Genomic DNA, 23,885 nt, shown 5'->3' on the forward strand with positions numbered 1-23,885 from the left:
GTCATTATTTTCTTAATTTTGTTTTCAAAATGTTCACAGATTGTACATAGAAATATAATTGCTTTTGGTACATTGATTTTTGAATTTTACAATATTTATTCTTTTTTTTCCAGTATTGGGGATTGAACCTGGGGCTAGGCAAGTGCTGTACTTCTGAGCCACATCCCCAGCCCTATTTGTTAGTTCTAATTGTTTTAAAATGCATTAGGTAGGATTGCTTTATACACAAGCTCACATCATCTATACATTTATATAGTTACTCCTTCCTTTATAGTCTGAATGTCTTTTTCTTCCTAGTTTCTTGTGTAACACCCCTTGCTCAAACAACCAGTACACTGTTAAATAAAAGTGCTAAAAACAGACATCTTTATCGTTTTCTTGTTCTCAGGGGAAAAGCATTAAATCAACATTAAATGTGCTATGAACTGTGAGATTCTCATAGAGTGGCTCTATCAGGTTGAGGAAGTCCTTTACTATTCCTAGTTTGCTGAATGTTTTTATTATAAGAAAGTGTTGGATTTTTGCCAAAACTTTTTTCACATGATTTTGTGTTTTATTCTATTTGTGTATCATATCACATTTCCTAGAATAACTCCCACATGCTTATGTTGTATGAACTTTTTTATTTGCAGTTGGATTCAATTTGTGAGTATTTTGTCAAGGATTTTGATGTTTGTATTCATAAAGTATATTGGTCTGTAGTACTTTTTTTTTGTGATGCCTTTTTAAAATTTCAAAATCATTGTAAGACTGTCATAAAATGATTTGGAAAGTTTTCTCTCCTCTTTTTTTTTTGAAAAGTTTGATATCAGTTTTTCCTTGAATTGATAGAATTTACTAGTGAAACAGTTTGGCCTAGGATTTTCTTTGTGCAAAAAGTTTTAGTCACCAGTGTAATATTTTTACTTGTTATAGATCTACTTAAATTTTTTGTTTTCTTCTTGAGTCATCTTTAATAATTTGTGTCTTTCTTCTAACTAGTTTGTTGGCATAGTTGTTTATAACATTTTTTAACGTCAGTGGTGATGCATTCTCTTGCATTCCTTAGTGTTTTTTCTTCTTGGTTAGTGTAATTAAAGCTTGTTAATTTTGTTGATTGTTTCAAAGAATCAATTTTTGGTTCTCGTGATTTCCTCTATTGTTTTGGTATTTCTTGTTTTATTTAATCTCATTCTAGTCACCATTATTTCCTCTCTTTTGCATGTGTTGGTTGTACTTTTCCTAGTTTCTTAAAGTAAAAGTTTATGTTATTGATTTGAGATCTTTCTTTTTTTAAATGTAGCTATTTATAGCTATAATTTTCTCATTGGCCACTGCTTTTAGTTTATCCTATACCTTTTAGTATGTTGTATTTTTGTTTCCACTCATTTCAAAATATTTTCTACTTTCTCTAGTGATTTTTTCCACCTATTGATGATTTAGAAATAATATTAATTTCACAAATTTGTGAATTCCTTAAATTTCCTTCTGTTATTGACTTCTGATTTAATTTCATTGTGATTTGAAAATATACTTTATATTATTTCAATCCTTTTAAATTTATTGAGACTTGTTCTATGGTCTGTCATGATTTAGCTGGAGAATTTTCTATGTGTACTTGAGAAGAATGCTTATTCTATTGTTGTTGGGTAGAATGTTCTATAGAATTTTGTTAGATCTAGTTGGTTTATAGCATTGTTCCCTATTTTCTTGTGACTCTTCTATCTAGCTCTTCTATTAATCATTGAAAGTGTGATGTGAAAGTCTCAAAATTGTCTATTCCTCCATTCAGTTCAGTCAGTTTTTGCTTCATTTTGAAGTACTATTGTTAGGTGTGTATATGGTCATAATTTTTATCTTTTTCCTGAATTGATCCTTTATCATTTGGATCATCCACCATTATTTGAAGAAAGTTTTTTTTTGTTTTAAAATCTATTTAGTCTGGTATAGGTATAGTAACTTCAATTCTCTTTTATTTACTATTTTCTTGGTGTATCATTTTTGGTTCTTTTACTTTCAACTTATTTGTGACTAGCAGACAGTTCTTATCACTCCACTTTAGGTATTCCAGATACACTAAAATCATCATCATTAATTTCTTTTCTGATTAGCTACCACTGATGAGCCTCCCCTCTTTTCTGAGGTTCTGAATTGTTATATAAGTACACCATCATAAAAATGAAAGCCAGGTGAGGAGTATTTTGTAGGCTGCAATATTGCTTAGAGCCATATACATTTAAAAATTTTTTGGAAATGGTAACGTCAAATCAAGATGCATCTGATGCTTATCCAAGTGCTGGTACTTTTTCCCTGATAATTTGGAACATTATTATTACATTGTGATATTATTATCTGATTTGAATGCTGGTCTAGAAATCTAGGGTCTTCCTTGTCACAGCTGAGCATCAAGTGCAGTTGTGAATTCTTGCCTCATGCCTGGGATCCCACCTTATCCTCCCTCTCCTTGCCTGCTTCTGGAAAGGAAATAGTGTGTAACAAGAGGAGTGCTGGAATGTTCTGGTCAGCAGCTGACTTTTATATCACTGTTCCTCTATTTTCTGAGACAAAAGAGATTAAATTAAAACTGGACCGGAGCCATTTCTGGTCTGCAGGGTTGAACTGTTTTTGGTCTTTGTAAATCCAGAAGATTTCACAGGATTCTCCCATTTGTATCCTCCCTGCCCCCATCCTGACCTTTACACCTTCCCAACATTAGGGAAAGGCAGGAAGTTTTCCCCTGTGGGTTTTCTTTATGACAACATGATAGGGCTAGTTGATCAACCCTAGGGAAAACCCCGAGTGAGAACACGCCTTCTTGTGTACATTTCCAAAATTTTGCTATAAGTAGAGCCATCTTGCATTGCTCTCAGAGCAGGACAGTACTGGCAAGGCACTGGGTACCCAGTACTGACCAGACCTGTTCTTTGAGCTGAAAATGATGTGCAGTAGCAAGACTTTGTTCCTGGCTGCTTTGATGTCAGTGCTGCTACTCCACCTCAGCAGCAAGTCAGAAGGTAAGTGCTGTCCTTTCTTCAAGCACAGGAGGCAGAACTGTTTTTCTTTTCCTCTAAACCTTGGGGTCTTGTGGGGGTCCTTAAGGGACCGAAGCCTTTTAGGAAGTATCCAAGAGGGAGTCACGAAGGCTGTCAGCTCTTTCAGGAATGGAGGAGAGCAGGGTTCCTGCTGCCAAGCAGTCTTCCTCTGTGCTGTCAGTCTCAGCAGATCTGGGGAGCGGTGGGCTTCCAGAGGCCCTTGAACTTCAGGACAAGGGCAAAGTGCCAATTCCAGGAGTAATGTAAATTGTGTGACTTTACCAGTACATAAGGTCCTGAAATGTAGGAAACACTTCTATTTCCTTAACCTTTTCACTTCCCAACTAAATAATGTCCTTTAGAAACAGATTTTGGCACCTGACCTCAATATCCCTACAGGCCTCGAGGATATGGCCTGTCAATTTTGAGCTAACATTTATTCCTTGGCTTAAGGCAGGTTATAGTTTAACTCAGGGTAGTGTCCAAGTATTGCTTTATTACTAAGGAAACATTACTTTTAGCAACAGGTGCATGCTTGAAAAGGCACATGTTGAGCTTCATGAACATAATTTAGAATTACTATTAAATGATATTACAATTGCAAAGTACATTAGCTGTAGCTCCTAAAAAAATCAGATTTTCCTTTGTAATCCTACTTTTCAATATTCTGTAAGATAACAGATTAAAACCTGCCAATTTACTAATTTTTAGAATTTAGAAGCTTTATCTATGGTGTTCTTTTTTTTTTTTTTTTCCCGAGTGGCATGAGGGAGAAGTGCCCATATTCTCAAGTGATTATAGTGAAGTGAAATATAATATTGTCAATTTGCATTTCTTACTAAAGATATTGTATCACTGAGAAGCAAGGATTTTTAATACTGTGTTGTTGAGCCAAAACTTCCCAGCACACCATTTTTTTTAAAAAAGAATTGGCAACTATGTTGAATTTGATCTCAAAGACCAAGACAGGTTTCAAAGAAATTAAAACTCTTCCATGAAACAGATTATTTAGCATATAAGCCAGAGTTGTTAGCTTCTTCATAGATTGATATAGTTTCACAATACCAACCACAGGAGAAGTTCATTCCTGGGACTCAATACCTTTCTTTTCTCTTTTAGCAGCAAGCAGCTTTGACTGTTGCCTCAAATATACACAACATGTAATTCCCACCAGTTTTATTGTGGGCTTCACACAGCAGCTGGCCAATGAAGCTTGTGACATCAATGCTATCATGTAAGTTATTAGTTAAATACATGGGAATTTTAGGTATAATTGTTTTGGAGTATCATTCAGAAATACATATGAAGTTAGAAAGTTTGAGTAGTAAATATCTACTTTACAGTCACTTTAAATAACACTGAAATACTCAAAAGCTTAATTGAAAACAGAAAGACAGTAAGAATGGAAATCACTTTCTAAGGTAATCTTACAGGCTATTAAATACTTTCTCAGGAATATATGGAAGACATGTTTTGAAATGAGCATCTTTTATCAAAAATGATTGGGGTTGTAAGGAAAATCTCAGGGTAATTATACTGTCACATGCAATATTCCTGACTCATATAGAGTACTATATTTTACAATGATATAAGTTATTGATCATATATATATATATATTTCTTATAAACTGCAACTGCAATAGCAGCAACAAAATTAAATAACACTTCTGGGATTTTATCTTTTCACTACTGTAAAATCATTTGTTACACTGCAGATAAAGTCAAGGAAAATCACCTTCATTTCTTGTGTCAAGATTTATCTTAAACATCCTTTGAGTTTTACCTCATTAGATGAAATGTTTAGCATGTAGAGCAATCAACTGGAATGTGAAATTTCCATTGGGTATTCTGTGAAAAAGCGTTTAAAACTTGTTAAACACAAATCATTTTTTCTGATCTTTCAGCTTTCACACAAAAAGAAGATTATCTGTGTGTGCAAACCCGAAGCAGAACTGGGTGAAGAAGGCTGTGCGCATTCTCAGGTATGGATCTCTGACTGGCATAGAAAGGCAAGTGCTCAGAGCAGGGTTCACAGGCTCACTGGGACTGTTCAGCCTCCGTGCCGAGGAACTTTTAAAGCCAACATTTGGGTTGCACCATAAAAACAGAATGTATTTTTCTACTTACAGATTACCATTATCTCATTTCATTCATTTTTTTTTTCTAGGATGTATTAGCTTCCTCTATACATTTGCTAGTCACAAGTTGCTTGCTTCTTGTTGCAGAAATGATTCCTATAGGAGTACCTGAAATTTAGTTGTGTGTTAAAAACTGAAAAATAAACATTAAAGAGATGAGTGGTTTTGAGTTACACTGATGGTAAGAGTAACATTTTATCAGTAGATAGCGTCTGACATCAATGTGCCATAGATGGAGTCGGAAACACAACGCAAGTGCTCCTATCCTGTTTCTGCAATCGGTTTAGTTAACCTGGGGAAAGCTCATCCTTTCTCACCGCAATCTCCTCGTGGACTCTGAGTTGTTTTTCATTTTGAGATGAGGCTAAGGGCCTGGGGAGCAACCCTTCGGTACCAAAGCCATTCCCATAGCCACTAACCATGTTTGGGCTTACAATTTTCTTCCTTTTCTCTTTACAGCAAAAAAGTCAAGAAGATGTAAAAACATATGCTCTTTCGGAATGAAATTGGACACAGCTCAAGAACAAAAAGAACATGGCTGGCATTGGTGGTTTCATTAGCACACCATCTAGCACTCATCTGATTCTTGCCTTATTGGACTTGTCCAGTTGATGAAGTTGATTCATATTGCATCATAGTTTGCTTTGTTTAAGCATCACATTAAAGCCAAGCTCTATTTTATGTTATTTATAGCTGTAGAATTTTTTTGTGTTTAGCTATTTATACTAATTTCTCATAAGCTATGGCTTAGTGCAAGGTATAACATTATATTTGGGGGTTTGTTTTTGGTACCGGGGATTGAACTCGGGTCCTTGCACTTGCACAGCAGGTGGCTAAACCACTGAGCTAAATCTCTGGCCTTATAATATTATATTTGGAGGAATACAATTACATTGGGTCTTCTTGCAAGTAGTAAGCTATTTTTTTTTTTTTTTTGTATTGGGGATCGAACGCAGGACCTTGTACTTGCAAGGCAGGCACGGTGCCACTGAGCTAAATCCCCAGCCCATAGTAAGCTATTTAAAAAAACTATTTAACTTTCCTTTGTGTATATACTTTTGTTTCCTAAATTGTTGTAATTACCTTTTAAAGGGAAAAATGATTGTAGAAGGGTAAATTCTGAAAATAAAAGAACCAAAAAGTTACTTGTTGATAGTCATATATTATTTATTAAGATGGTATTAAAAACATTTAAAGGTAGAGAAGATATAAATATTTTATGAAAAGTTGTATTCCTACCTGGCTGTTCCCCTCTATCTTTGTCCCTCATGGTCCTGGATTTGAGTCTATACAAATTATAATGAAAGGTATTTTAAAAGTTAAAGCCATACACACCAAAAATTAGAAATATCTTCTATTTGAGATCCATAGCCCAGTGTTTATTAATATAAGTTCTTAAAACACTGTGTGACTTTAGGAACACAACCACTATTCAAAAAATACCTGGGGAAATCAATCAATCCATCATCGTGCCACTAGGCAGGATGCTAGGAATGTTCATTTCAGCACAGGAGCATATCTCCTCTTCAAAGTTCTTCTGAATCATCTTTAAGGAGTTTCCAACAGGACAATCCCTCTTGGAAAATGCTTAGAAACAAATTGACCCTCTAACAAGATGGGAGGCTTCAAACATGTAAAAGCTAGCAAAGTTCTTGGTAATAAGGCGAAGGGACCCTGAGCCAATGTCGTTACCATCACAAAGTTCATGTACCGAAGCTCATGGAGTGCCTCACTCCAGATGCTCTGCCTTAGTTGCTGAAGGATCTGAAGGTTCACTGAGTCAGGTGTGCTCCTAATAAGACACAAGATCCAGATGCGAAAATCCATAAAGCACGGCAGAGGTTGGTCATCTGATAAAGAGCTAGAGAGCATGGCTCAGTATGCCCCACAGACATCTCTGTGCTCAGGAGGAGTAACCCTGAGTTATCAGGGAAAGTATGCTCAACATCCTGTCTGTTTATTCAGCAAACATAAATTTAGAATTTATTATACATGGACAGGGGGCATGTATAATAAATTTATTATACCAGGCAGGGGGCCAAGTGCTGGGAGATAAGTGATGTAACACTTGGTAATTTGCTCATAGATAATTAGGGTTAAGCAATGTGGCAAGGGGAAGGATTAGGGTTTAGGGTACTACAACACCTGCTAGTAAGCACTGTAATACACTACATCACAGGTGCCACTGGGTATCATTAGTGAGTGCTTCCTGAAGGAAAGAATAGTCACTTAACTGTATTAAACAGCTGATGTCCCATGCTCTTGACATGGACAGAAGGCAGTTTCACATGGTTCAGCCCAAATCTTGAGCTGAGGTATGAAGGGTCAGTAGGAGGCAGGCAGCTGGAAAAGGGGCTGGAAGGAGTACTTGAAAATATCAGGGAGGATGTTTTAGTTGACACAATATCCCAAGGTGGGGTTCTACAGGCGTTCAATGGGCAGGTGCCTGGGATGCTAACCCTACAGGAATGCACAGGATAGTTCTGCACAATGAAGAATTGTGCCACCCCAAATGGCAATTGCACCACTACTGAACAATGAAGCAAATGTGTGCAATTAGCAGGGAGGTGGGGCAGATCAGGTGCAGATGAAGCGAAACTGTTACCTGAACTCAGTGTAGTGGTTTGAGCTTGAACATGGAAATACTAGGGAAACACTGAAAAAGCGAAGTCAAAGGAGAGGGAGGTGGGTCAGAATGGGAAGCAGAGGAATCAGAGTCAGCTGCAAGGAGTGGGCTGAGAAATGGGGAAAAGTCAGCAGAAGCCAAAATGGAAGAAAGCTCCAGAAGAGATGAGTTGCCAATCCCGAGGCTCATCCTAGACCTCCTCCCTGACACCCTCATTGGGCAGCCTTGTTTGGAACAGCACAGCCACAGGCAGCCATTGTCTGGGGACAGCAGATTTTGCTGACTGCAGGGACTCATCACCAGCTAAGCCTTGTAGAGTGACACAGATTTTGTCTAGTTTCTGAAGGTATCTGAATCTTTTGGGACCAGGAGTATTAAGAACTTCTGGGTAAATTTTTGGAGGCTGAAATCTCCAGGTAAGAATGCCAATTTATTAATCAACAATAGAAGAATCAAGGTGTCTAGTACCTGTGCAAAGGCACTGGGTAGATGGAGTGAGCAAGTCACTTGAGAAATCACACACAAGTCACAGAGCTGAGCTGTTAAGCTTAGGACCAGAGTGCCGGGCCTCATTCTGTAATATGAATGTTTAATGCATTAATTTCAGTGGACTAGTGATGCTGCTCTCAGCTCAACTTATTTTTCATTTTGGAAAATGTTTATCTATTTAATTTTACATTAAGGTATAATTTAGTTGCTGTACCATACACATATCTTATGCATGCAGCTTGATGAATTCTTGCACATGTACATACTTGAGCAGCAAGACTTCCCTTTAAGGATAATAAACATTTTCAGTACCCTGGAAGGCTCCCTCAGCCCAAACGTGCAGCTGTTCTGACCCAGTCACAACAGATTGGCCTCTCGGTTTCACGTATATAGAACTATACAGAACGTGCTGTTTGGTGTCCTGCTTCTTTTTACTCATTTTTAATTATATGTGTAATTTATGAATTCACTCTCACTCTTATATTAGAATTCACTCTCACTCTTAGAAATTTATGAATTCACTCTCACTCTTAGAAATAGTGATAAGATGAATAACAGCGATAAACTTCCATCGAGACCCTTCCTTTCTGGGAGTAACCCTTGAAGATGCCTCTGCTAGGTCCTAGTTAAGTATCCCCTTTTGTTTTTTACAGTCTTCTTAAGAACATAAGTAGCCACCACTAATTTATAGTCCAAGGCTAGTCTTGTCTTCTAGAGTTACTCTCTGAATGTCTCTGAGGTTTTCAGTCAGATACTTTCTGGAAGTCTTCTGTGTGAGACTGCTGATGTATGGTCATAGGTGTACCCTACATCTGGCTGACTTGCTATGTTCTCAGGTTGTCTCCAAGTTCTTCAGTGTCCAGTGCATGTGCTTCCCATTAGTGTCAGAGGTCATTAAGAGGGTAAATGAGATGCAGATGGGACATCGTTTTTTGACTCTGGCAATCTATAGGTTATTGGTCTCTGTAGGTCACTGGTAACTTGGTTGTATTTGTAGAGATAGTAAGGAAGAGAATCCCAAATGATAGTAGGTGGAAGACTGAATAGAGACAAATGGCTCAGCAATGAAAGCAAGAGGAGGCACAACCTAGAAGCTGGAATACTTTAATATGGAAAAGTATTGAAATGGGAGAGATTAAAAATACTATGATTCTATTAAAGAGCAGTGGTTCAACTTCAAGAAGTAGGACACATGCATAAAGAATGGGAATAGGTGGGAGAGAATTTTACAATTTGGGATGGAGGAAGCTGGAGTTTGAATCTTGTGGTCCTGCTTTTCTCGGTGAAAGGCTCATCTCTGGAGAGTGACGGGGAGTACAGGGCAGGGCTGGGGCTTTGAGATGAAAAGAGACACTTTGAGATAATGACAGACAGGGACACAAGGAAAGGTTGTTCCCAGGGGTTGGGGCTCCACTGAGGTTGGAGATGATGAGACTGCTGTGCTGCAGCAGTGGCTGCAACTGACAAGATCCAGGTGTAGAAGTAAATGGCAGCTGGTTCGATGAATGCAGATGCCTTGTTTCAGTGAGGGGGGATATGGAATCAATATGAAGTGCTGCACCATAAATTCTGGACCGGAGTCCAGAGATGAAACCTGAGAGGATCTGAGAGACTGGAAGGAAATGGAGAGGCCCTCAGATGAAAGGGCTTAATGTGGTTGAAGGGTAGGAGAGTCCATGGGCTGGAGGGACTAGACCAGCTCCAGGAGCTGAGGTCCAGGGTGTGACTGTGGGTGGAGAGTTCAAGTGCAATGTGACTCTGAGCGTGTCTTAGTCACTTAGTCCTGTCTCTAGGACAAAATACTCAATGCCCACAACTTAAGGGAAGAAAGGATTATTTTGGCTCAGGGTTTTTAGAGGGTTGGGTGCATAGTTGGGAGGCCTCAAGGCAGAAAGGGCATGGTAGAAGGGCTTGGTTGGGAAAAGCCGCTCAACCACACAACCAAGAAGTAGAGAGAGACAGGAGAAGCTGGGGACAAGACTATACTTTTCCGGGTCACACCCTCAGTTACCCTCCAACCAGGCCCCACCTCCTAGCAGCACATGCAGATCTGGACTCACCAATGGATGGATCCACAGATGAGTATGACACCTCCATGATTCGATAATCACCCTTCAAGCATGAGATTATTTTGGGGGACATTTTAGATCTAAACCATCATACAAGACTATCGGGTTGGACCAGTCATCCTATTAGGACAGGGCAAATCCAAAAACAGAAATTCTTGTAAGGAGACCCATGTACCCATCACCCAGGGGCAACTAACAAACAACCAATCTTGTTTCACTTATATCACCCAACTCATCTTCCACCTTTTCTCATATTCCCTGGATTACTTTACAGCAATTTCTTGAGCTAAACTAGTTTGTCTATATTTTAATATATATAAATTGTAAGGGCTTTTAAAAACACATAATTTCATTATCATAGATTTAAAAATCAGCACTAACTCCCTAATGTCACCACATATCTTTGTTAACATTCAAACTTCCATGTTATTCTTCTATTTATTTTATGAAAAAATAAAACATTTCATAATAAAATGAGTGACAATAGTTAATACACTGTGTATCATTATCTTCAAAGTAGCTACTCAGACTATGTGATATAGACAAAATGATTCTCTTACAAAGAAGAAACAATCAGAAAATAGCAAAAAAGTTGAGTTAAAATCATATTACAGGGACACATGTTTATAGCAGCACAAATTATAATACCTAGACCTTGGAAACTGTGTATGTCCATCAACAGATGAAGGATAAGGGAAATGTGGTATTTATACATGATGGATAAACTTGAGGCCTGATACTGTTTTAAATGACATTTTAAAAAAAGTTGAATTGTTTGAATGAAGAGCCAAAGTAGAGATACACACACTGCATTTTGTTTTTGTTTTTACATTTAATCTGCAAGTTCCTTAGCACCAGCTCCTTTGGTCTTTCTCTTGCAGTTTATGGTTTGGATAGAAGATGTGTATAGTCGTCCATCTTTTGGGCTTGGTTGATTGCATGGCTGTAGTGCTACTCACCATGTTCTTTGACTTCTACCTAGAAGTAGAGGTTGATTGTGGTGGTGGTGGTGGTGGTGGAGGGGTGAGACCACTGTACACAAGGCTTTATATATGAGTGCAAAGCCAGGCCAGCAGCAGCAGAGAAAGGAGCTCAGGACCTTTAATCAGCAGTCAGATATCCTAAAGCTATCCATTGTTTCAAAGAAGGTGGCAGGTAAGGTATATAGGGACAGAGAAGTGCCCTCATGGAAGCACAGGATGCTGGTCTCCACCCAGGGCTGACCCTGTGCTGGAAGAGGCATGGAAGAAGAAATCCTTTGTCTTGAGAAGTCCACTGGGAAGTGGTACTCTCACCATAAACTCAGATTTCAATTAAGGCAAGAAGATGGGGTATGAAAGATGGAAGGACAGGGATGTTGCTTTATAATGTTAAGAAAAGAATTGCCAGAGCAGGTGAGAGAAGACAATATGGAATTGAGTTGGAGGCACAAAATAAAATTGTAAGGGGAGCATAAGAAGTATGAGAAAGGAAAGATTAATGTGAAGATTTGGGTATCAATCATGTCATTAAAATACTGAGGCTATAATGTATTTGTGCTAAGTATGGCTTGCTGAGATTGCTACTACATTATCGCATTTAAAGACAGGTGGGTATTATTTTTGTGCCCAGGTTTTGGATAAATAAGCCAAGACTCTGGGGGAATTAAGCAACTTATGCACAGTCACACAGTGTTGAGATGCAATGGAATTAGTTGGTCCCAGTAATAACTAGATGGCTGTCAGTGAAGACACAGAACTTCTGGAGTCCAGAGATCCTAGGTGGTGGTGCCTGGTGGTCTTCAAAGTCATCTGTATGCTCTGTAGTCTTAGCAGGTAATAAAGGGTGAGAATGGTTCATCTTTGTATCAAATAGCCTTCCTTTCCAGACTGTTTCTTCAAGTGGTGAACTTCTACTGTGACGTGTACACTTTCCCTCCAGTGGTGGAAGATACTTAGTACGCTGTGGTATATTTCTCGTTAAATCTCTGTTTACTGAATAAAAGTTATATTGTCTACTCATTCATTCATTCATTCAGATGATGGAGAGGTACTGATTGAGCACCAGGTATTGGCCCCATTCCCTGGTGACAAAGTCACAGTTTTCATGTAGCTGATCATTTAGGGGAGGGATCAGACAATACACAGTTACAAAAAAATGTATACTATGGAAAGGAAAATAAAGCTGGGTAAAGGAATAAAGAGTTGGGTAAGGCTGGAAGACATTTCCATATCTGTGTAGCATCTATGACAACTTATTCTCTTTCTCTCAGAAACAATGACCACGTCTTCTCCCTGTTAGAAGAGGTAAGAAAGTCAGATTTCATTAAATCTCTCCCCAAGAAGTATCTTAAATTTCAGAGATAACATCGGGTCTGTGAGGATTCGGCTGACTGAGTGGGTGGGCCATGAATTGCAATTCCTAAAATTATAAAATGTTTTTTTCTAGACTGACTTTTTAATCAGGTGTCAAGACTCCAAATGGGATAAACTCAAGTTAGGAAAGCTTACATGTGTGTTCAAACTGTGATTTGGTGATTTAATTAGCACAAACCAGTGTGGACAGCCACTGAGTTTGGGGTTTTTGCAAATTTGTTTTCTTTCTTGGTTCTGACTCAGTGAAAATAGGTGAGCGATGTTTATGAATGACTCTGGCACAATAGTGTGGTTATAGAAAATGCTGCCCATAGTCCACAGTGGCCCAACATATTCTCCATTTCTTTTTAAAACAGTTAACATCCAGGCACTTTTAGCAAGGAATAGTTACAAATGTGAAAGATTCATTTAGATTTTTTTCATTTTTCTTGTTCTTGCTTTCCTCCTCTACCTGAATAACAATGACCTTAAGACATATGTTAAAGTTAAATCCTTACATTCCATGTGATGAGGAAGTGCTGGATCTCGGTTTATCAGATTCAAGCCATAATGCAGTCAATGTTTTGGTGCCTAAATGTTTTTTTTTTTTTTTTTTTTTTTTTTTTGGTACCGAAGATTGAACTCAGGACCTTGCGCTTTGAGGCAGGCGCTGGAACCACTGAGCTAAATCCCTGGCTTGGTGCCCAAATGTTGAGAAGAAAAGAACTGCGCATTCCCGAGTGGTGAAATCCAGCGATGGATCCATGTGGAAGAGGAAACAAAGACCAGGAGACCAAGAGAGGAATGAGACACTGGTCCTGTAAGGCCCAGCACATGTATTTACAAATTCACTTCTAACATTGTCTTACAAGACCTGTTTTTACATAAGCTCACCAATTCCTTATGTGAATTCTTCTGCCTCAGGCAATTTCTCAGATGGCTCTTAGCACTGTGTTGAGGGTGGAACTATATGGATCAAGTGGATTAGTTCCAGCAAAGCTTCTTCATTACTAAGTTGAATGTCCCACGCCACCTGAATTATATGGCACAGCTCAAGGCAGGAGCTGGGACGTGAGATTATCTCTAAAGCACACAAAGGGTGGTTTCCCACCTGCAGGGAGGAAGAAAGCTCTTCTTCTTTTTTGTTTGCTGGATCTCTGAGGCCTACTCTTGGCATTTTGTCAAGCACATTCAGGGCAGAGATTCCAAACAGAAAGATGATGTGAGTCAAGGAAAGGCAGCAGTTTCTCCCACCCTTTTTCATCACCCTTCTCCTGTGGCTCCAGCATGTTGGGCACAATCTTATCAGGACCGGATGTTGTGTTTCACCTGTGGAAAGGATTTCACTTCACCCTCAGGGCTCGAGGGCATGGCTTGTCTTCCCTTCCTGCCTCCCCCTGCTGCCACCGCCTTGCTCAGCTCAGTTCTGTCCCTGCCTGAGTCTGAACTGGCTTGCCCTTTCCTGCCCTACAAATCAGCTCCACTTTCTCTCGGTGGTGAAATCTGCCTGCAAGTGAGTCAGCTGGGTTGGAAGTATCAATTTGAATAAAGGCATGTTTTCTATCTCACAACAAGGGGATAAAAATATCGTCCCTCTAAAACAAAATGGAAAACCATCAGCAAAATCGCTAAGTCCCACATTTTAATGTACAAATGAAAGGGAGACAGAGACTTTGTGAAAAACTCATGAAAGTCCCATCTTTAACAGAAATGCTGTAGAAGTTGAGGGAAGGGCTATGAGCTCTACCTGGCCTTTGCTGAGGTTTCTGACAAACACAGGCACAGAATGTGTAAGGATGCCTTTAAGCTGCAAGGTGGAGAAATCGACAGGTGTGCACAAAAGCTCCTGCATGTGCATGTGTGCATGGGTGCATGTGCCAGTGAGTGTGTCTGCACACACATGCACACATTACAGAAGTGACTGGAGATGGGGATGGAAGAGACAGTGGCCTCCTTAAAGGGGTGCTTTCAACCCCACCCAGGGAGAACCTGGAAGGGACTCCAGGGGTGGGAGATGGGATCTGAGGACTCTGCTTCTCTTCTTGATCCTTCAATTTCTTTACATATACTTGTATTTCATTTTATATTTTCATCTCCTTCCATCATCTCATTTCTATTTTTTAATTTCTCTTTTTCATTCTCTTTTTTCTTTCAATCTATCCTTTTCTTTCTTTCCCCAGCTAGCCTATATACCAGGAGGCATCACCAAATCAATGTGTCCATACCTACCCTAGTCGCTTTGTGACTTTTGATACATCCAAGGTACAAAACTCCACTTGTGCCTCAGGTCATCTTTCATCTTCTTGATTCACATGTTTCTAAGCACTGGTGGCAGAGCACCACAATCTGTGATCTGGTACAGTTGCAGATTTAAGGTCTTCCAAAACAGCTGGGTTTTCAATATACCTACCAAAGCAAAAATTGCCCTGGACATTAAACTGGAAACTCTATTACAATAGGGAAGAGAAGGCAGTACCAAATCTGGACCCAACTCTGTTCAATCAAAAGGCAGATGAGATTTTAAAAGCTAGGGTAGGATATCATAGGACATCTGTGCCTGCTAATTGGCTTTACCAATGGACAAGTACATTGCTTCTTATCTTCACAATGGAGATGGCCTGAGAACTCAGAACAAGGCAGATGCCCAGTGAAGTTAGGCTCCTGCCAATCACAGAGCTGGGAGACATGGCACTATCTTTTTTTGATGACTATCTTTTGAAGAATCAACTCTCATCTCAGATCCTATGTTGTAAAACGGGCACATGGCTTTTCAAAAAATTTTCTTTTTCAAAGGGGAATGGAAAGAATTCCCAAAGAAAGGTTTTCTAAAGCAGGTGTTCCAAGGAAAGGGAAGTCAGAAGCTCTGTATGAAAGTGAGTCAGGCTCAGTTGAACTGCAAGGTGACCTTGAAACCTTGTGCACATTGCAGGTGAACTCTGCAGCTTCTCCTTGATATTCACTCCAGGCTGGGGCTTGTTTTGGAGCAGCCAGGGGAGCCATGCAGTTCCCTTCGGAGTAGTCCTCTTGGGTAGCCTCATGTCCTGTGTCACCAGGAACACAGAGGTCTTATGACAAGTGTCCTCCCAACCCTGTGCACTTACCTTGATTATTGAATGGAGTCTGTGTTTCACCCAAGGCAGAGTCATCTGCGCCAGCTATGTTCCATCTCTTGATTCTTTTCATAATCTTACCTCTTCTTTGTCCTAACTCTTCAGTATTTTTCTCTCCCGTGTCTTTTTTCCTTCCTCCTTCTCCTCCTGATCCTTTTCCTCCTTCCTGTTTTAAAACCAGCTGTAAGTACCTTCTCCCTTGCTATGGTTTGGGAGTAGTTCTTAAAGGCCCATCCATATATTAGGCATAGGGGCCAGGTTGGCACTGTTGGGAAGTGGTGGAAACTCTAAGAGGTGGAGGCTAGTGGGAAGTCTTCTAGTCCTTAAAGGGGATATTGGGACCCTAGCCTCTTCCTCCCTTTCTCTTTCCTTCCTGGCCATGAAATAAGGAACTTTGTTCTGTCAGTGGCTCCTACAATAATGTACAAAGCAGCAGAATGTGGACTTAGTTCTTTCTCTAAAACTAAATCAAAATAAATAACTCTCTTTCTTTCCTTTCTTCCATCATTGTTCTTTCTCTTTCTCTTTCCTTCTCTCTTTCTCTTTCTTTCTTTCTTTCTTTCTTTCTTTCTTTCTCCCCCCCCCCCCCGTGTAATTCAGGCTGTCCTTGAACTCACTATGGAGCCCAGGGTGGCTTCCAACTTACAGTGATACCTCTACCTCAGTCTACAATTACTGATATTACAGCTGTGGGCCTCCATACTTGGCTGACATTTTGCTTTTTACGAGCTGTTTTTATTTCAGTTGTTTCAGTAGTGTAAAGCTGACTAACACATTCCCAAACCTCACCTTGAGGCTGAGACTTCTTGGTATCTGGCTGCTTGCAAGTCTATCAGTCTCTCTACTTATCAGTCACTTGGCTCAAATTCCAAAGTCACCTGCTCATTCATTTCTCACCCTTGGGCCCTCTGTCCCACTGCTAGCCTTGCACTGCCCCTCTGGATTATGGTTGCAATAGCTGTCATTTCTGCTCTTTGTTTCCATTGTTCAGTGCTCTCACCCCCTTTCTGTGGCTCTCACCTCCTGAGATGTTTTCTAATCTTGTTCTTCCTATTAGAATACACCACATGTACCACTGCCATATGTATGACCCAATATTGATCTTGCCACTCTTAGGATTATAAATTTCTCCTGGATTCCCACCACCTAGCAAGTCCTAAGCCTGTGCTGCAAGGTCCTTCATGACATGGTTGAATCTGGCTCTCAGAATCACTCATCTGTTCCACACACTCCATGCACAGTGGCAACCTTTTCAAGTCATGGGTATAATTTATTATTTTCTGTCTACAAATCCTCATATATGACTCACCTAGAATGCAATATAGGGAATATAGAGAATACCCAATATAGAGAAGACCCAGCTCAAATACTTGAGTTCCTATATGGACCATTCTCAGACGAGCCCTGCCAAAGCTCCTCCCTCATCCCTTTCCATGCCTGGCACATGTGTCTCTCCCAAGGATGGAATATACACCTTGTTCTCCAATGTACTCCCACATATGTCTGCCTTCTCTCTCCACAATTTTGTGTCCTTTCATATGAAGAGTATGGCATTATCTCTACCTATTTCCATTTCTTGAAATGCCTAACCTTTGCCTTTGCCTAGGTGCTGTGTGAATAATTTGGAATGGCTACAAAATCTACTTGATGGCTTCCAGGGACAGCCAGCACTCATATATAACTGAAGGAAGTGTAACTCAGCAGAAAATTTCTAATAAGAGTTCAGAGTGCATTAAGTCTCTCAGTCTCTCTGATCGAACTCAGGATCTTGTGCTTGCCAGGCAGGTGCAGCTTCACTGAGCTACACCCCCAGCCCCTCTTTCTCTTTCTCTCTGTGTCTCTTTCTCTCTCTGTCTAGCTCTCCCCCACCCCATCTCTCTCACTTTCTCACTCTCTCTTTTGGAAAGAGTCTCACTATCTAGTCCAGGCTAGCTTAGAGCTTATGATCTCCCTACCTCAGCCTCCCACATGCTAGGATAATGGAATTGGCCACCAGGCTTAGCAGCATGCCCCCTTTTAACTTTAACAGTATATAATCATAGAAAGATATTTGTATTAACATGTTTTACCTAAGTACAATATCACAAAACAGATAACTCCCTTTTTATTTTCAAGTTATATATATATATATATATATATATATATATATATATATATATATATATATATATGGGAAAAGAACTCTCATACAAGTTTTAAATTAAACTCTGGAGAATGTTAGACAAATCTAATTGTTTCTTTTTGTTGTTGTTCTTTTATAGGATGATAGAACAGCTCTTTGTGTCAACTAATAATCATTTTAAGAAACTGAAAGGTAGTTTAGGGACAAAAGACATCTTAACATTTCCATTTTTCTGATTTTGAGGCTTGAGCCTTGGAAAGGCAACATCAACAATGGTTAAAAGAGACAAAGTATAAGTCATAAATATCTAAAGACCAACAGCTGCAAAACTATGAAAATGCAGCAAGAAATGACAATGGTTACTAGAAGCTGAACTTTTTTCAAAGGAAAGGACTTACATGATTTATGGCTCTGTGAAGAAACATTAAGTTAACAGAACAATTTTGACAGGCCCCTGAGTTGGACCCTCTGCCCAAGCAGACCTGCTACCCACATCCACAGGAGCACAGGGATAACAGGGAGCCAGCAGTTGCCCTCCTGCCCCCACCACCACCCTGTTTGTCAGCCAGCCCCAGACCCCTCACCTGTGGGACTCTAAAATTTTCCACTCTCACAACCAGTGCCCCCTCCCTACCCAAACTCCCCATAAAAACCGTGCACACCCTCCTCTCAGTGCCAAGGGCCTTTTTGCCCTTGGCCCATCTGCACCCAGATGGCAATGAACTCATCGCATGTTGCTTGAACTTTGCCGGCCTCGGTGGTCTCAATTGTGCCTTGGTCTGACCTTACACATTTTTGGTGATGTCTACTGATCTGTACATAAAATGACTTCTTCATTTTACAGAAAAAAAATCCAAATGCTAATTTTCTTCTTTGTATATTATTCATGTAACAATTTGTGGTAAAGACTTATTGATACACCTTTATATGTACATATTTCACCAAACATATAAGATACATGAATATACAATTAGGATTAATTTAAAGCCTTTATAGTTTTAACATATAATTAATAATAATATAGTAAATTAAATGATAGCTATTAAATTTACCATCTAAACTGTAACTTTTTAAATATATGAAATCATATCAAAAAATTAGCACATAAATACTTGTAATTTTGGAAAATTCATTGCCAGGGACCCATTAATTCACTGGTGCTGAGGCTTTAATGAGAGGTGGCCTGAAATGAATAAGAATGTTTGTTCTGTTTGCATCCTGCTAGGTAGAGTGAACAGAGCTCCAGAAAATCTCAGGAATCTCAAATCTCTAGAATCCAGAACTCGAAGTGGATTTCTTATGAGTTTATGAAAAAGAGACTTTTTAGAGCAAGTATTATCTATAAACACTTGACCAAAAGTTCTTCTAAAATAATCCTAGGAAAACGTACAACATGGAATAAGTCTGTAGTGATTCATAAACAAAAAGGAATTTTATGAATTAACAAATGGATTGGAACACTTTCTACATATCAGTCAAATTGGTAGCTCTGGGCAAAGGGAGGAGGAGATAAAAATGCCATCTGTTTCCATCAGAAGAGCAGGGGTTTGGGCAAAGTTATGGAGATAAAGTAATTCCCCATGCCCTGCTAGTGGGCATACACATGGTTACATCACCTTTGGAAAAATCTGTGTGGCATTTTCTACCAGAGTTGAATATGTGTATACTGTGACTCAGCAGTTTCCTCTCACACATGCCCTTGAGAAACGCAAGCACCTCTATGCCAAGATTCTTATTCAAGAATGTTTCAGCAGCATAGTAATTCCAAACTAGTCTGTCAACTCTAAGAGTGGCCAAAAAAGTTCTGGAATATCACATGCAACGAAAGTCTAAATGGAAGAGAAATACATGAAGTATATATAGCTAAACACTACAGCATCCTGGAATCTTAAACATGACATTGAGTGGAAGGCAAGAAGAGGACACCTACAGGATGATCCCATTTCTATAAAATTCACAAACAGGCAAAATGAAACCCTACTACAGCCGCTGCATGCAGAGGTAGTGAAACTACAAAGAAAGTGATTACTGTAAAGGCAAGGGTGGTAGTTATTTTCAGGAGCAGAATATGACTGAAAAATGGGATACATGAAATTTCAGGAGTGATTTGTATAGAAGTTCTCTAATTTACTTTTTAAAAAAATCCAATATGCTGTATATGTGTTTCATGAATTCTTCTATCTACTGTCATATCTGGAAACATTTTTAAAGGCTAAAGTTGCAGTCCCACTTTGAATTTAGATTAATAAGAAGGTTAAATTCATGAGGTAATGGAAGCACAAGTGAGATATGACTAACCAGACTAGGAAGGTCAGGTGCAAGGTGACACTCAGGTTTTGTCTTAGAGGAAAAATGAGAAATAAGCAGATGGAAGGGCACCAGTATTTCAGGCAGAGGGAAGGCTAACTCCAGGAGGGTTTAAATAGTTTTGAAGGCTAGAATTCCAGGCTGAGATGTGAGGGAAATGTGGGTGCCAAAGCAGATCAGGGGCCAGGCTCTGGCCTGTTATGTTTAGTGGATTTACTAGAAGGTTTCCTGAAGCAAGGGGATTTTTTTATTATGAAGCATGAAGAAGCTCCAAAGTGTCCCTCTATCTCTCTTTGAACAAAAGCACCCCAAACAAACAAAAGCAGAAATATCTAATGAAAAGAAAAGCAAACTAAAGAAATCTTGGAAAAATTGAAGCATAGACACAAAGGAGAAGAGAGGAGAAAATGAGTCCAGGAGGAAGGTGGAGAAACAAGATTAAAGAAAATAAAAGTCATAGGGAAGGGAGAAAAAAAGAAGTGAATAAGGAAGAATTTAAAGTCTGGGTTGTTAATATCATTCCCCTCTCAGGCGAAAAAATGAGATGAAAGATAAATGAATGAGACATGAAAAACAAAGCTTTAGCAAAAAACAACAACAACAACAAAAGTGAAATGCTTGGAGATATTTAAAGGAAACATGAAAGAATAAAATGAAGCTGTTTTCACTGATTGATTGAGACAGGGTCTCGGTGTGAAGTTCAGGCTGGCCTTGAACTCACTATGTAGCCCAGGGGGATTTTGAACTGGCAGCAATTCTCCTGCCTCAGTCTTTTGAGTGCTAGGATTATAGGAATGCGCCACCATGCCTGACCACCTCATTTTTAAAAGAACAAACATTTATAGGAAATCAGAAGAATCAAATTTCATTCATCAACAAAACCAGATAACGGAAAAAACTTTAGAAGAGAAACAAGAATGGCAAACCAGTCCTAACAATTTAATTATTGGAAAATGAGAAGGTAAATAATTAAGAGAAAGGACTAATACAATGCCATAGAGAATATGGAAGAAAAAATTGATTAAAAATGGCTAGATTTTTGAAATTTTAAGTCTCCTTGCATCTTAATTCTGCTAAAAATAATAGAAATGGGACAAAAAATGAAAACCATCACAAAGCTACCTATTTGGGTCCCTCCAAGTCATTAGGACAGGGGGAAACCCACCATTGCCAGGAGTTATGCTCAACATGGTAGAAGTTGGGAGGAGGATGAGGAGATGCAAGTGCAGAGGTTTTCAAGTTATGAGTTCATCTTTCCTCCATTACCCTCAGGGTACAGCATTCACTCTACAGGATGGGCAGGTTCGCTCCAGCAAAAAGAGTGAGAAGGAAGTGACTTCACCAAATTGTCCTCTGCTCTTGGATAATTTGTGGCTTTCATGATTTCACCCAGTCTACTACATTTTGACCTAATTAAAAACTGGGTCAGTCCAATTTTTTTTTAAATGGAAGTCTAAATGTCACCCTCCTTTAAATTCATATTCTGTGTTATTTTCTAAATTCAGTTTCTAATCTGCTTGTTTTGGAGATGTTAAGAAAAGCTTCTCAAGCTAGTCAAAGACCCTGGACTCTGAATCCATAAAGAATGGAAAAGGAATAGAGGATTTCAGAAGAAAGAAGGAAGACTTGTGTGAAACCTTCCTTGCCTGGCCATGGATGCTGAATGGCCTTCCGCTCACTTCCTTTTGACACTTCTCCCTCTGAGCAATTACTGAGGCCCAGATGAGTTCCATTTTGGATCTCAAATCTCTAAGATGGATGAAGGAAAACAGCGTGAGAGACATTTGGGAAGTGAGGAGAAGCAAGCAATGAATGAGGCTGCCCAGCATTGGGGTACAGAAAGAAATGAATGGGGGTCCGCGATAAGAGGGTGAAAATCATGAAAGCCCTAAATGATAATGTTAACACTTAGAATAGGATTTCTAAATTTTATCTAGATGAGTAAAAGCACTAGTCAGGAAAATTTTGGAAAAAAATCTTAAAAAATAGTAATGAAGAAAGACTTTCCTTATCAGATATCAAAATTTATTCAGAATCCACAATGATTAAAGTAGTTATTGGTATAAGAATGTACAACATAGTAGAGAGTCCAGAGGGAGATCCATCACATATAAAACTTTATTCTATGATAAATGTGGAATTTAGACGAAAGGGGAAGATTTTTAACTAGTGATGGTGGAACTAATAATAATTAAGTAATACAAAATAATGGAGACGTCAATCTCATACTCTAAGCTAAATATAACATACTGATTAAATAGTTTAATGTAAATAAAAGCATCAAACAATTGAAATTAAACAAAGGTGAATGTTCATCATTTTTCAATGGAAAAGAAATTCTTAAAATACCAATGTGGGGAAGGAGTGACAAAATCAGATTTCCACATTTTACATTTCCATATGTTAAATGCTATAAAAGGGCAAATGATAAACCAGAAAAATACTTGCAATATACAAGTTAATTGAGTAATATTTTTCATACAAAGAGCACTTACAAGTCAATAAAGATCTAAGCAAAATGAACAAGTGACATGAATGGACAAAGAATTAAAAAAAATGGTCCATAAGGTACGAGAAGACTTTCTAACTTCCTAATAATCAAAGAAATATAGATCAACACGTACATTCTATTTTAACTTAAAATGGTACATATGTATATTTAAAAGAATAAATGAGGCTGCAGAGCTGGATTAGGAGCAGAGATTCCCAAGGCACAGTAAAAGTCCGTGAAGATGGTAAAATGAGTGCTGATATGATCAGGCTTGCATTTTGAAGCAGATCTGAAAGGACTAGCGCAGCTGATGGATTGATGTGTGAGAAACTGGTCAGAGGGCGGAGCCAGTGTGGGAAGTCGCTGGTTGACAAGCTAACTCATCATAGCCTGGGCCCTTCCAAGCATGATTTCCTGTACTCCATTCCCACTGGGTTTCTCGGAATGGATATGATGCCCAAGAAAAGTTTCTAGATAAAATAGAGCACTCCCAGTTAAATCTGAATTTCAGATAAATAGCATATTTTTTTTAAGCACAATTATGTCCCATGTAATATTTGGAATCCACTTATGCTAAAAGAAAAAGTGTTGATTATCCGAAATTCAGAGTTGAGAGGATGTTCTGTATTTTATTGGCTATTCAGGTAATTCTATACCAAGGAAACACCAAAAGTTATGTGTAGAATAAGGCAGAGCCAAACAATGAAAAGAGACTGGGCCTCTGAATCAGACTGCATGAGAACTGCACAGGAAGGCCTCCTAGACATAGGACTTCTGATTTCCAGAACTGTAATGGAATAAATTTTTTAGTCCACTAAGGTTGTGGTAAATTGTTATACGGACAAAGGAAACTAACACATAACCTGACATTTCATTTCCTTCCTCTTTCTTTGTCCACCCCAGGACATACAGAATGCTGCAATGGAAAGGACAATGGAGGTGATAAGAAACATTCTGTTCATTTTCAGAAGAGAAAACTGAAGACATAGTTCCCATTCAGTCCACTTGCAGAGAACTGTCAGTATTCTTTCCTTGATACTGTCCACATACACATATTTCCCTTTCTCTTCCTCTTTTTCACCAAATCATCTCCCTGTTCCTAATTTTTTGTCTTCCTATTTCCATCACCATTCTTTTCTTTATTTGACCCATCCATCCATCCATCCATCCATCCATCCATCCATCCATG

The 23,885-nt window shown here is 39.0% G+C and overlaps 1 protein-coding gene across 2 annotated transcripts; it reads left to right on the forward strand.

Annotated features, from left to right (window-relative positions):
• Positions 1 to 2,561: 2,561 nt before the first annotated feature.
• On the forward strand, positions 2,562 to 6,307 carry Ccl20 (C-C motif chemokine ligand 20). 2 transcript variants are annotated; one of them, XM_013066762.3, is made up of 4 exons: positions 2,562 to 2,993; positions 4,134 to 4,245; positions 4,916 to 4,993; positions 5,609 to 6,307. In XM_013066762.3, exons 1-4 carry the CDS (start codon positions 2,915 to 2,917, stop codon positions 5,628 to 5,630), a joined length of 291 nt encoding a protein of 96 aa, XP_012922216.1. In that variant the 5' UTR covers positions 2,562 to 2,914; the 3' UTR covers positions 5,631 to 6,307. The 2 variants fall into 2 exon arrangements, with proteins under 2 accessions (XP_012922216.1, XP_004868060.1); XM_004868003.4 differs by having other exon boundaries at positions 2,568 to 2,993; positions 4,131 to 4,245.
• Positions 6,308 to 23,885: the final 17,578 nt, after the last annotated feature.

The sequence above is a fragment of the Heterocephalus glaber genome, unplaced genomic scaffold (genome assembly GCF_053883595.1).
Source record: "Heterocephalus glaber isolate CG9 unplaced genomic scaffold, H.glaber_assembly_v1.0 deba00001004, whole genome shotgun sequence".
NCBI lineage: Eukaryota > Metazoa > Chordata > Mammalia > Rodentia > Bathyergidae > Heterocephalus > Heterocephalus glaber.